This window comes from Zingiber officinale, chromosome 1B (assembly GCF_018446385.1).
Source record: "Zingiber officinale cultivar Zhangliang chromosome 1B, Zo_v1.1, whole genome shotgun sequence".
Taxonomy (NCBI): Eukaryota; Viridiplantae; Streptophyta; class Magnoliopsida; order Zingiberales; family Zingiberaceae; genus Zingiber; species Zingiber officinale.
The window spans coordinates 85,322,359-85,335,212 of NC_055986.1; the positions used below are offsets into that span (position 1 = coordinate 85,322,359).

Genomic DNA, 12,854 nt, shown 5'->3' on the forward strand with positions numbered 1-12,854 from the left:
CTGCAACTCGCTCCGATCGATTTGCAGCTAGTCGAACGCCTTCTTGAATATAATATTCACCGAACTTCTTGTATCAACAAAGGTTCGGTGAATAATATAATTAACAATTATCGCTCGGATGATCAGGGCATCGTCGTGAGGGATATCCACTCCCTTTAAGTCTCGGGGGCCAAAGCTGATCTTAGGTCCTTAGGCCTTCTCTTTGCTGCACCCAACAGTGTGGATCTCCAGTCGCCGAACGTGTGATTTCCTTGCTTGGTTGGAATCACTGTCGGTCGACCCACTGGCGATCATGCCAATTTTTCCCTGAGCAGCGTTGCTCCTGTTCTCCTCCTCTTGAGCCGAGGCTCTGTTCTACTCGGCAGAAGCTCGAGCAGGACTCGTGTCGTTCCTCCACTGGGGCTGACGATGGCGATGCTCAGGCACCCCTCTCTCTTCCTCCCTCTGACCTGTTGACCGGCGTCTGTGATGCTGATCGGGTGATGGTGACCGACGATGATATCCTCGAGGAGTTGATCAGCTTGCAATCTGAGTCAGATCATAGCAGTCACACATGTTGTGTGTCGCCGACTGATGGAAGGAGAAGAATAGTGGCGTCCATGCCTTGTCTTTTGCAGTCTTTGGGGTGACTGGCTGCCACATGCTACACGACATGCGTCCTGAGCTCATGGTGTGGTTGTGCTCCCCCCGATCGAGGTCCCTTGGATGGTTGATGGCTACTCGATGGTCGCTGCTTAGGTGTTGTTGTGGGCTCGACAGGCACCTCCTTTCTTCTAGCTGCTTGGGCTTCTTCCACGTTTATATATTCCGTGACCCTCCTGAGCAGATGATTGAAGTCCCTCGATGACTTCCGGATGAGTGACCAGAAGAATTCCCCTTCGGTGAGACACTGGGCGAAGGCGTTCACTAATACCTCTGAGGAGACCGATGGAATATCCATGGTCACCTGATTGAAGCGCTGTATGTAAGCTCAATGCTTCCCTAAGCCCTTACTTTAATGAGAATAAATTGACGTTTGTCTTCTGGTGATGGTGACTATTCACAAAGTGGTGTAGGAATGCCGCTCGAAAGTCTTTGAAAATGTGGATTTATCCGCTCGGTAATTACTTGAACCATTATTGCACGGATCCGGAGAGGGTGGTGAGGAAGACCCGACACTTCACCCCGTGGTGTGCTGATGAAGTGTGGTCGCATTGTTAAACTTGGCTAAGTGGTCGTCCGAATCGATAGTTCCATTGTATTCTCTGATCGCCAGCAGGGTGTAGTGCCTGAGCATAGGGTCATCCAGAATCCCCTGCGAGAATTGTTGATTGACCCGCTCGGGTCAATCATCGTCCCTTGGTGCCTTCTCTTTTTGAGCGTCCTGAACGAGTGCATCATCCGAGGAAGACCCTCGATCCTTATCCGCTCGGTCCCGTTCTTCTGATGGAGTCCAGAACAGTGCTCGATGAAAGAGGATCTGCAGATTGGGTGCCTCTCCATATGTGTCAGTCGGCTTCTTGTTCTATCCCCGAACGAATGCATGCTCCGCTCGATCTCCATATCCTGCTTGATGTCCTGCCGCTGATGTCGTGGGCTTATGCGTTTGACGCTCGGCCAGCGCTTGTTGTTGTTGTTGCTCCACTATCCTTGCCACTCGGGCTTGTATAAGTATATTGAGCTCCTCCTTTGTCAACGTTATTGCGGTGAGTCGTCCAGCGTCCTCCATCTTTTTATTTTGGATGCAGACTGCGTTCCCAAAGATGGCGTGAAAATGATCATATCCGAAAACGGGAAGGTGGTTAGCTGGGGATGTGGTTGTTGCACTGATTGGCTATAGACAGCACTTTACTCTGCAAAACAAGCAACGTTAGTGCCGAGTCAGGGAAGGGGCCCCCAGCGTTGGCCCTCCGACGCTTAAGTTAGTCGCCAGAACTGTAGAAGAAAGTGGAGCAACAGTAACACTATTGCAAACAATGAATAACACGTACCTCCACCGGTACATGGACCCCCTTTATATAGAGCCTTGGTGGGCGACGTGCACGTTCCTTAAGGCATGAGCACGTTCTCCAATATATTCTGTGAAAGGGTATATCAGGAAAGTGCCTTTAACACCATATCATAATAAGGTATGCATATTCCTAACAAGACAGTAGAAGATTCCGTCGTACGATCCGTCTGTTGGTCATGGCTCATGTCAGCGGCACTATTCCCAAAAGGATATCGAGAGGTATGACAATGGTCCTGCTACTTGGCCGAGCAGGGTAGCCGCTCAGTCGGAATTCCTCCGCTCTGTCGGCCTCAACTACTCTTCCTTGCAGCGATTGGGTGTAGTAATTTGTCCCTCCCAATCAAACAAGCTCTTCGGTCTCCTCAACGTCCTACCGTCCCGCACTGAGCGTCTGGCAATCTTACCGTATTATCCGAGCTAGATGGTTGATCTGCTCGGACAAGTCTTTTGCCAATCGAACACTGATTGTCCCGACTGGCCGTTGTAGTTGACCTCCGCTCGGACACTGTAGGCGAGCATTTTGACACCCTGGCGTTGACTACCTTGACTTTGACCTCCACCTCAGCATTTGACCCGCGTCGGGCGGGCCCCCCTTTATCGCCGCATCATATATTATATATTATTTGTATTTCATTTCCATTATGATTAGATGAATAATTTATACACATAAATTATATAAATGATAAGTCTTTATATATTTGTATCTTACTACTTTTTTAATATAATTCACAAATCTAAATTTCCTACTTGTAGGCTAACTTAATTTTTTAAATCTATTTATGTCAGTAAATTCTTAATTAAATCAAATAAACGATTACAATTAACCCAATAAATATCCTTAATTAAATAAATTTAAAATTTAATTAAATTCTAATTTAATCCAATAAATATCTTTAATTAAATAAATTTGAAATCTAATTAAATTATAATTAATCCAATAAATCTCGTTAATTAAATAAATTTGAATTCTAATTAAATTATAATTTAATCCAATAAATACCCTTAATTAAATAAGTGGTTTCAGACACTACTACAAGATTATTCTCATTATTATCTCTTTTTTATTTTTCCACCTAATCAATGTGTTGCATTATTTACGAATCCATAGCTACTACACAATTGTAGTAGCTCACAGTTATAGCAGTTACAGTTTTGTAACTGTTATAATATGAAAAAAAAAATTAAGACAAATTATTCGAAGCCTCTGAAAATGATTTAAATGACATTTTAAAACATGACCATTACAGGTTTCACCTTATAATTAGTTCTAAGTCTCTAAATGAGCTTCAATTTCATATATTGTGTATCTCGTGGTTTAATCTGAGTCAAAAGTTATGACCTCTTAAAGTTTAGAATTTAACATTTATATTATAGCAGGTATAAAATTGTAGCTGCTACAACTAAGTTGTCATGCAATTGTAGCAGTTACACTTTAGTAACTGCTACATAATTGTAGTATGTATGGTTTAATAGTCACTACAACGTAAATGTTAAACTCTAAATTTTGAGAGATCAAAAATTTTTACTTAATTGAATCACAAGATGCATAATATATCAAATCGAAGTTCGTTCAGATATCCACAATTGATTATTAGGTAAAACTCGTAACGATCAGATTTCATGCTAAAAAAATAACATTTAAATCATTTTCGAAGATTCCGAATAATTATAATCTTAAAAAAAAATCATATTGTAGTAGCTACAAAACCGTAGCTATTACAATTATGTAGCTACGGATTTGTAGCTATTATAACTATATAGCAACTACAGGTTCGTAGTTGCTATAACACACTTGATCAATTTAGGATTTAAGTAGGAGATGAATAGTATGGGAAGACAATTGTATCATTTTATATAGGATGAATATTTTTTTTTGATAAAAAATTAAAATGGAATGTACGTTTAGCAATTTGAAATAAAAGATGCATGTCTTTTACCCTTATTTTTTTATTCACCCCAAGAATTACTTGTCTATGACAAGCTACTCGTGAACTAGCTGTGTCTCTACAATTTTTTTTTTTAAAAAAAACGAAATGATTAGGGAGGAAATTATGGCAATTTTTTCATAATCTTGAATTGGCAAGGGGAAGAAATGATCATGCAACATGCAATTCATCAGAAAAATCAATAATAAAGGAACAAAAAGATCTGTTCATGGAGGTCTTATTCATATTAAAATTAAGACATAATTAATAATTTCACCTAGGGTTTTAAAGAACAAAGTTCGACTCTGACTAAGACTTGATTCCTTTAAATTGTAGATACATTCTTTCCAATAGCATTGTCATCGATTTAGTCACTAACTTAATATGATTCCAATGGTTGAATCATCTCTATGGATGCCAGCACATTCTTTTAGGTCAGTTTATTCCTTTAGATAAGAGAATTAAAGTTAAGATGAAGATAATTTTTTCTCTTAAGGTGATATTGTAAAAAATCACCTTCTAAAATACTTCAATTTGATATAGGAGTAGTCCTAACAAACTTTTAAAGTCTTAAAATTCTTTAGTCATTAGAGAGAAGTATTGGATGATTAAGCCAAAGAAGTATTGGTTGGTTAATTCAAAAACATGTGTATCTTCTCCTTAAAAAAATTATTAACCTGGTTAATTTAAATTAATCAAGTTAATTAATTTTTAATGAGTGCATGATCATTTTAAAGGCCATATTTAATTAATCAATTAATTCCTAACAATTACCCTTTGCAAATAAATCTTCAAAATTAATTTTAATTTCACAATCCACTTTTCATTATTCAACGGTACCCATGAGAATTGACATTTAGGCATATTTGATTGCATTGCTATCTTATAGAGCATTTGCATATTTGATTCAATGTTTTAAAGAATCAATGCTCTATTTCAATTTTATTAATTAAAAAGGACTCTGCGCTCTCATATACCATTATCTAACTATTCTCTACTACACAGTAATAACTTATTCTCATTATTGTCTCTTTTATATTTTTCCACCTAAATCAACATCTTATAGTAGCTACGAACTCATAGCTACTACATAATTGTAGCAGTTCATAGTTGTAACAATTATAATTTCATAGCTGTTACAATATGAAAAAAAATTAAGACAAATTATTTGAAGCCTCAGAAAATGATTTAAATGACATTTTTGAGCCTAAAACATGACCATTACGGGTTCCACCTTGTATTAGCTGTAGATTTATAATGAACTTTAATTTGATATATTATATATCTTATGGTTCAATCCAGCTCAAAAATTATGACCTCTTAGAGTTTAGAATTTAACATTTACATTGTTGCAGATATAAAATTGTAGTTGCTACAACTAAGCTGTCACACAGTTATAGCACTACAGTTTAGCGGTTGCTACATAGTTATAGTATCTATAGTTTAGTAGCTGCTACAATGTAAATGGTAAACCCTAAACTTTGAGAGATCAAAAATTTTGACTCAGATTGAATCACGAGACGCATAATATATCAAATCAAAACTTGTTCAGATATCTATAATTGATTACAGGGTAAAACTCATAACGATCAGATTTCATGCTAAAAATAATATTATTTAAATCCTTTTCGGAGGTTCTGAATAATTATAATCTTAAAAAATTATATTGTAGTAACTATAAAATCATTGCTACTACCATTATGTAGCGGCTATAACTATGTAACAACAGCATGTTTGTAATTGCTATAATGTACTCAATCAATTTAAGATTTAAGTAGAAGATAAATAATATTGAAAGACAATTGTATCATTTTATATGAGATGAATATTTTTTTAATAAAAAATTCAAGTAGGGCGCAAGGTGATTTGAGAAAACAAAAGACGCTTGACTTCTACCCTTATTTTTTTATTCACCCCAAGAATTACTTGTCTATGACAAATCACTCGTGAACTAGCTGTGTATCTTCAATTTTCATATAAAAAAAATGACTATGGAGGAAAAGATGACAATTTTTTCACAATCTTGTGTGGCAAAAGACGATTCGCTCGCCCCCAGTGCCCCCGCCAATCCGTCCCTAAGCCAACACGAAGGAAGTAAATCACAGGTGGCTACTAGCCATTAGTGCAAATGGCCAAGACATGGGGGAGGTTATGCTCGGTCACGCCGAATTTCGACCCCAAGATCTCATATGACAACATCCCATGCCTTAACCATCGCACCGCCCCGAGGGGACAATTTTTTCACAATCTTGAATTGACAAGGGGAAGAAATGATCGTGCAACAGCCAATTCATCAGAAAAATCAATAACAAAGGAACAAAAAGATCTGTTCATGGAGGTCTTCATATTAACATGGAAAATTAATTACGTCGCCACAATAAACATGTAGGTCTTGTTCATATTAACATTGCAAGTGACGAGAGGAAATAAACTAACAAAAATGGCCACTTTGATCTCTCTTGAATGTGCTTTGGCTTGCAAAATACACAGAAATTGCTTGTTCCACACTTCCACTCGAAGGTCATTCTAAGAACAAAAATTTGTAATGAACAATGCAGCAAGCAAACACAATTTTGATGAGGATTGCAACAACACTCGATGAAGGAAGGCCAGATAACACTAACAACATATCAAGAAGAGACTGCAAATGTTCCCTTCCTCTTTACAGATGAACCTCTCTTGCACGACTTCAGTAGCATGCTAAGTTGCAACAGAACCTTTGAGGAGCTTTTAACATAATATACAGTACTGCGTAAAAATTATCATCTGTCAAGAGCACAAACTACTTGGTAGTCATGTTTCATTCGAAAAAATGATATCCGAATGAACTCAGCATGATGAATGCGTATAATCAAAACTTGGACCAAGTTTTCAATTGGAGTCAGGCATAACATTTCGGCAAAAAGAAATTGTTTCTCCTTCAATGGCAATTCTTCCGCGTGCCCAACTTTTCCTGGTCACTCAGAGCTATAACTTCTATTTGCAGATTGCGTCCAAGAACTTCTATTAGGCCTTCGACTATTCAACAGACGATCAAATGTAGTTAGTGCATCACGAAATTTGCGCATTTCAAGTAAACTCTTCAGTGTGGAAAATTCGTTATCAGATAAACTGGCCTTCTCCATGATGAGCAGAGCGACCTTATGAAGATCATCCTCCATGCCTAGGGAAATAAGACCTTCAGCAAGCATTAAAAAGGACGACGACTCTGGCAAGAATCCCTTGTCCACCATCTCCACCAGGAGGTTGACAGCTTCTCCAATGGATCCACCACCACGACACAAACCACGGAAAACATACATATACGTGAGAGCATCTGGTGGCTCAGCTTTCTCTTTCATCTCCCTAAAGAGCGTGATGGCTTCACTGTCTTTCCCTTGCTTAAAGAGCGCTCGGATCAAAGGGTTGTATGTTCTAGGATTTGGGAGTAATCCTTCCATCTGTATGGATCTAAGAAGCCTATAGGCAGTTTCAGTTCTACCTTCCTTGCATAGACCACCTATTAGAATTCCATATGTAACAATATCAGGTTGGCAGCCATTTGATATCATAGTTTGAACTACATCTGCTGCTTTCTTTATATTTCCTTGCTTGCAATGATGTTTGAGCAATGAGGTGTATGTGATCTTGTCAGGTTTCAGTCCTTCAAGTATCATCTGATCCATAAGCTCTTTAGCTCTATCAACCTTGTTATTCTTACATAAACCATCAATAATGGTGTTATATGTCACCAAATTCCTTGTGACGCCATCTATCTCCATCTGGCGAAATAATTGTTCGGCTTCTTCAATTCTCATGTTCTTGCATAGCCCATCGATGAGTGTACCATAAGTCACAACACTTCTTGAGCAATTGTTTGCCTCCATTTCCTTCAGCAACTCTAAAGCTTTCTCGACCTTCCCATTCAAACAAAGGTGGCCGATCAATATATTGTAAGAAAATGCATCTGGCATGCATCCGCTATTTTTCATCTCGGCAAGCAGTTGCAAAGCAATTCCAAGATTGCCAAACTTACAGAGACCATTGATTAAAGAATTGAAAGTATAGACATCAGGAAGCAGACCTTTAAAAGTGAGTTCACAGGCAAGTTCCATAGCCTCATCAAGTCGATTCTCTGTACACAAAGCATTTATCAAAGTATTGTAAGTAACCTTATCCGGGAAGCATTCTGTCTGCACCATCTGATGCAGGAGAACAATCGCTTCTTTCGTTTCCCCCATTTTGCATAACCGTCCAATTAGTGTATTATAAGTTAAAAGGTCAGGATCATACCCCTCCTCGAGCATAACATCTAAGACTTCAAGAGCATGCACCACATGCCCAGCTTGGTATAGTCCATTGAACAGAGTGTTGAAAGTGAACTTATCAGGCAGAAAACCTTTTTCGGACTCCATTTGTACCAACTCAAAAGCTTCTATTAGTTTTCCCTGCTTACAGTAGCCTTTTATTAAGAAATTCACTGTTAAATTGGTTGGTGAACATCCCGCCTCCAGCATTCTAGTCCTCACACTCAAAGCTGCCTCCATGTTGCCCTCCTCGATGAAGCCCTGCATCAGGGTGTTGAAAGTCATCTCATTTGGTGCCAGACCATGACTGGACATCTCCTCCAACATCGAAATAGCAGACTTCATCTGATTAGCTCTACAAAGAGCTTTAATTAAGATGTTAAATACGAAAACATCTGGACAGATATCTCTACTAATCATTGTAGAGTACACAGATTCAATCAGCTTAACTTTATTTTCTTCCAGTAGTATATTGAGCAGAAAACTGTAAGTATATGCATCTGCTTGGAATCCAAACTCACCCATTAAGTTGATAACAAAATCAACAGCCTCATCGAACATTTGGAATCTCGAGTAACTCTCGATGAAAATCTGGAAAGTACCTTGGTTAATCTCACACCCCTTCTGTTGCATTTCTGCAAGTAACCCTTTCATTTTCTCGAAAGATCCCACCTTTCCAAGCTGTCGAAGAACCTCTTCATACACATAAGGCGTCGGTTTATAGCGCGCTTGCTCTGAAGCCCAATTGAGCAGCCGGAGAGAGGATTCCGCATCTTTCTGCCGGCAAATGAGGCGAAGCAGGTCTTTTGGGGTGAAATTGGATGGGAGATGTTGCATAGGATCAGAATCAAAAGCTGTTGAAAATGCCGCAAGACCTCGGTTTGATGCAAATGATAGAAAAAGTGACGGCTTTGGCATCGGACCACGTGAGTTGAAGCTAAGTTTACAAGGAAGAACACAAGAGTAGATTAGTGATGTCGAGAAGGCCATTGAAGAACTGTTCTTCAAACAAGTCAAATGCACGAAAGAGTGCTGCAGAACTAAGATCCAAGGATACGTCAATGGTCCATTTTGAATCACTATGCGAGTGATTGATCACCAATGGGGCAAACGATGTAAAGCTCTATTTTTTACACAAGAAACCGAAGAGAAACTGAGCGTTGAAGGAAGCGCCGAGCCAAGTGAATTGGAATGTGGATTTTTTGCAGTCCAAAATAAGCAAAAAGAGAGGATTGAGGAGGAAGATGACAGAAACAGTGGCAAAATTTGTGGATAACTTCCTAAATTGATGAGGCTAGGGTTCTCCGCAGAAGCGAGAAAACTCTACTCATTTGGGCCAATTTCTTGCGGGCCATGAAGTTTGGGCTGTAATTTATTAATGATCATTTATAATTTCTTAATTAATTATATTTTTTTAATATCTAAAAGCATGTTTTTTTCCTCCCTATAATAGCATGCTCACAACTTCAGCTTTCGCTAAATATTGTCACAAAAAAGGGAATTTCCATTACCATGTTTGACAAATCTCTAAACTATGGATTTAATAATTTCGTAAATATGTTTATTTTCATTCTCAAATTTATATAATTTAGGTTTGATATACTTGATAGCTTTTTTTTTAGTAAGTTTTTTTAGACAATTTACTTTTCTATTTAAGATTCAAGATAGGATCCACAAATTAAACTTCTAACTAATAGTTATTCTAAGAGATGTCTTTTAACTAAATTGAGTGATAATATTTTTGATAAAAAAATATATATTTTATATCATCAAATTTTTTTTGTCCATGACTTTTAGAATCAATTATTTTGAGGATGATTGATTTGATTTCATGAAATTTTTTTAATCAGTACTCAACATAAATTTAAATTTAAAAGTACTCGTATTATTAATTGGACACTAGTAGCCAATCTTTATATATTAATTGGACACTAGTAGCCAATCTTTATATAGGTCATTCATTGCGGATACAAGTTGTGCTCTATGAATATTTAATCATTGTGGCAAAAAGTGAATATGTTCGTCCCAGCCCCCCTCCCCAGCCCGTCTCAAGGCCAACACGGAGGAGGTAAATCATGGGCGGCTACTAACCTTTGGAATAGTGACTAGCACATAAAGGAGATATTTACCTCGATTTTACCGAGATTCGAATCACAGACCTCATTGTGGTAACACTTCATGTGCTAGCCACTAGACCCATCCGAAGAGACTCTATGAATATTCAACCATGACCCATAACATGGTCATTCCATCGATGGACCCATTTATTTTCCATCAAATAAAGTATACTTGAATATTCAACCATGACTCATAACATAGTCATTCCACCGATGGACCCATTTATTTTCCATCAAATAAAGTATAAGTATGTTCTAATCGAGGATGAACCCATGATGCTTGGGAGATCCACCAAGTGTCTTTACAATGTCTTGGTTCCTCGAGGTTATGATGTCACGGTAGGACATTCAAGTTGTCAACTAGGTACTCATGGTTCAAACCCCAACTATGACGTATTTGTAGAAATTTTTCTTTCAAATGAAAAGAGCAATCAAAGAATGATAGGCTTCTAGGCTGGTCATCGCGTGCTCTTCTCGATTTACTTTGATGATTAATGAAAAACTTCCGTGAGATCACATCAATCACCCAAAGGATATTCAATGAGACTAGAAATTATAATTTTTTTCTAGTGGCATGTCCCAGGAGTAATATATTAAACAAAATAGACACTAAGATATGCCTTTTTAAAACTCCCAAATTAATAATGATATTTTGTTTCTTAAAAACAATTCCATAAGAAAACATCAAATAGAAGACACAAATGTAAATCAAATTGCCACCTTTTTCTTGTCAAAGTAGCATTGTTGTTAACAACAATCTTGCTATATTAGCAAGATAAGCAAAAAATTAACTAAAAAATAATAAAAAAACTAAAAATCAATAATAGGCTCTCCGATCGTCAAATTTCTCTCCACTGTCCACTTCAAATTAAACAATTTCGCGACGATAAACTTAAAAATCTTATTCACGTTAATATTGTGACTGGCACTCGAGAAAAATAAAGGTGAATCCATCGCTCTTGCATATGTTCTAGCCTGAAACAAAATATATACAAAAAAAAAAAAGTAATTATCATTTATGTGTCTATAACTTCAAATATAAAAACCATTTAGGAGAGAAACAATTTATAAATTATGGAGAAACTTACTTGATTCGATATTGTCCATTGCATCTCGAATGGAAGCTGAACAAACTCATCAAACTTTGTTCCTACCAAGATGGGGATCGCCTTCTAAATTGTAGCGAGAAGAGAAGGAAAAGAATTTAATATTTTCGACGATCGAGGGGAGCAAGGAGATATATACATGTATTTATACAAATTAAATACCTTGTTCCATCTACGGGCTCGTTGATACCAAGAAACAACGCTGAAATAAGATCACACACGCCACTTAGTCGATTGCCAACTCAATCTTATGAACATGCTAACAAAGTAAAATATGGATAAATTAAAGGAAATACTAACTTGTTGAGTGATTGTCGATTTGTGAGATCGAACATTATGAGAATCGATACGGCATCTTTACAAGCAATGGGAACATCATCAAGATGTTGATCGTCACCTTCGCGTATATATAAACAAATCGTCATATAATCATTTTTATTTTGAATTATAAAAAATATTTGAAATAGGATAAAATGAGATTTTTTACCCACTATATCCCAAATCCTAAAGGCAATCTTCCCTCCCTTTGTTGTGAAAATCTTGTCCATTAGATTTAACTCTTCCATTTTCACTCCTTTGTTTTCCTTCTCCTCTCCCACATACTTGGTCTATCAAATATCAAACGATATCAATTAGCATATATACAACAAGAGTCATTAAAAATTTTGTGGCATTTGTTACCGACCGCAAAGCTTGTTTTTCCGATACCACAATCTCCAATGAGGCTAATCTTCAATGCCAACATATCTTGATCTGCCTCAACATTGGAGCACTTTGATTCAATAGCCACTTCGACATCGGGGGCATCTTCCACAGTATCAAATTTTGCGGGATGACTTAGTTTCCTTTTTCGGTATTGGTCATCGCAATTCGGGGATGTGCAAGAGAAGAGCCTTTTATGGATCGCACGGGAGAGGCGACTAAAAAGAAGGTTCCATCGGGCCTCAAACCGTGCCAAAGGCTTGCCGATGGGAGGCATAGCGGATTGATACTTTCAAGGTCGATGGAGCTGGCTAGTTGATGGCCAAGTTTAGCCATCAACCAGCGATAGAGAGGAAGGGTGGAGTGGAGGAGAGCCAACCACTTTGTTGCATATCCCTAGCCTTTTATACTAATGTGTGAACTTTCTCTATCATTCGATCATTAGAGTACATGTTTGACCGATTAATCTTAAGAAAAATGCAAATGGTTGGTGGAGAATGGAAGGCTTCTTTTTTGTTTGATAAATAAAAAGGAATTTTTATAATTTAGGACTTAATTGTTTTTGTCACTTGTCGAGCTGGTTGATTTGTATGGATTAGATGATATTGTTCAAAGTAAGAATGTTTTATAAAAAAAATAGAGAGGAAAGTCTTAATAATTATTTTTTAACGAGGAGATTGAAAGAATAACTTTCATTATTAGTGAATACTAAATTTATACAAAAGTAT

General features: G+C 37.4%; 2 protein-coding genes across 2 annotated transcripts; both read right to left on the bottom strand.

Moving 5' to 3' along the window:
- Nucleotides 1-6,347: 6,347 nt before the first annotated feature.
- LOC121968988 (pentatricopeptide repeat-containing protein At3g53700, chloroplastic-like) lies at nt 6,348-9,485 on the bottom strand. Its single transcript, XM_042518993.1, has one exon. The coding sequence runs from the start codon at nt 9,189-9,191 to the stop codon at nt 6,873-6,875; it is 2,319 nt and encodes a 772-aa protein (XP_042374927.1). The 5' UTR covers nt 9,192-9,485; the 3' UTR covers nt 6,348-6,872.
- Nucleotides 9,486-11,128: 1,643 nt separating this feature from the next.
- On the bottom strand, nt 11,129-12,403 carry LOC122039594 (septum-promoting GTP-binding protein 1-like). The gene is made up of 6 exons (XM_042599142.1): nt 12,110-12,403; nt 11,912-12,032; nt 11,725-11,821; nt 11,587-11,626; nt 11,407-11,490; nt 11,129-11,293 (listed from the first exon to the last, which is right to left on the bottom strand). The coding sequence occupies exons 1-6, from the start codon at nt 12,401-12,403 to the stop codon at nt 11,129-11,131; spliced, it is 801 nt and encodes a 266-aa protein (XP_042455076.1).
- Nucleotides 12,404-12,854: the final 451 nt, after the last annotated feature.

Coding starts and splice junctions, on each gene's coding strand:
- LOC121968988 (XM_042518993.1), bottom strand. CDS start 9,191: ATGGCCTTCTCGACATCACTAATCTACTCTTGTGTTCTTCCTTGTAAA.
- LOC122039594 (XM_042599142.1), bottom strand. CDS start 12,403: ATGCCTCCCATCGGCAAGCCTTTGGCACGGTTTGAGGCCCGATGGAAC. Junction 11,822..11,911: donor TAGGATTTGGGATATAGTGG/GTAAAAAATCTC, acceptor ATATACGCGAAG/GTGACGATCAACATCTTGAT. Junction 11,491..11,586: donor GAGCCCGTAGATGGAACAAG/GTATTTAATTTG, acceptor GCTACAATTTAG/AAGGCGATCCCCATCTTGGT.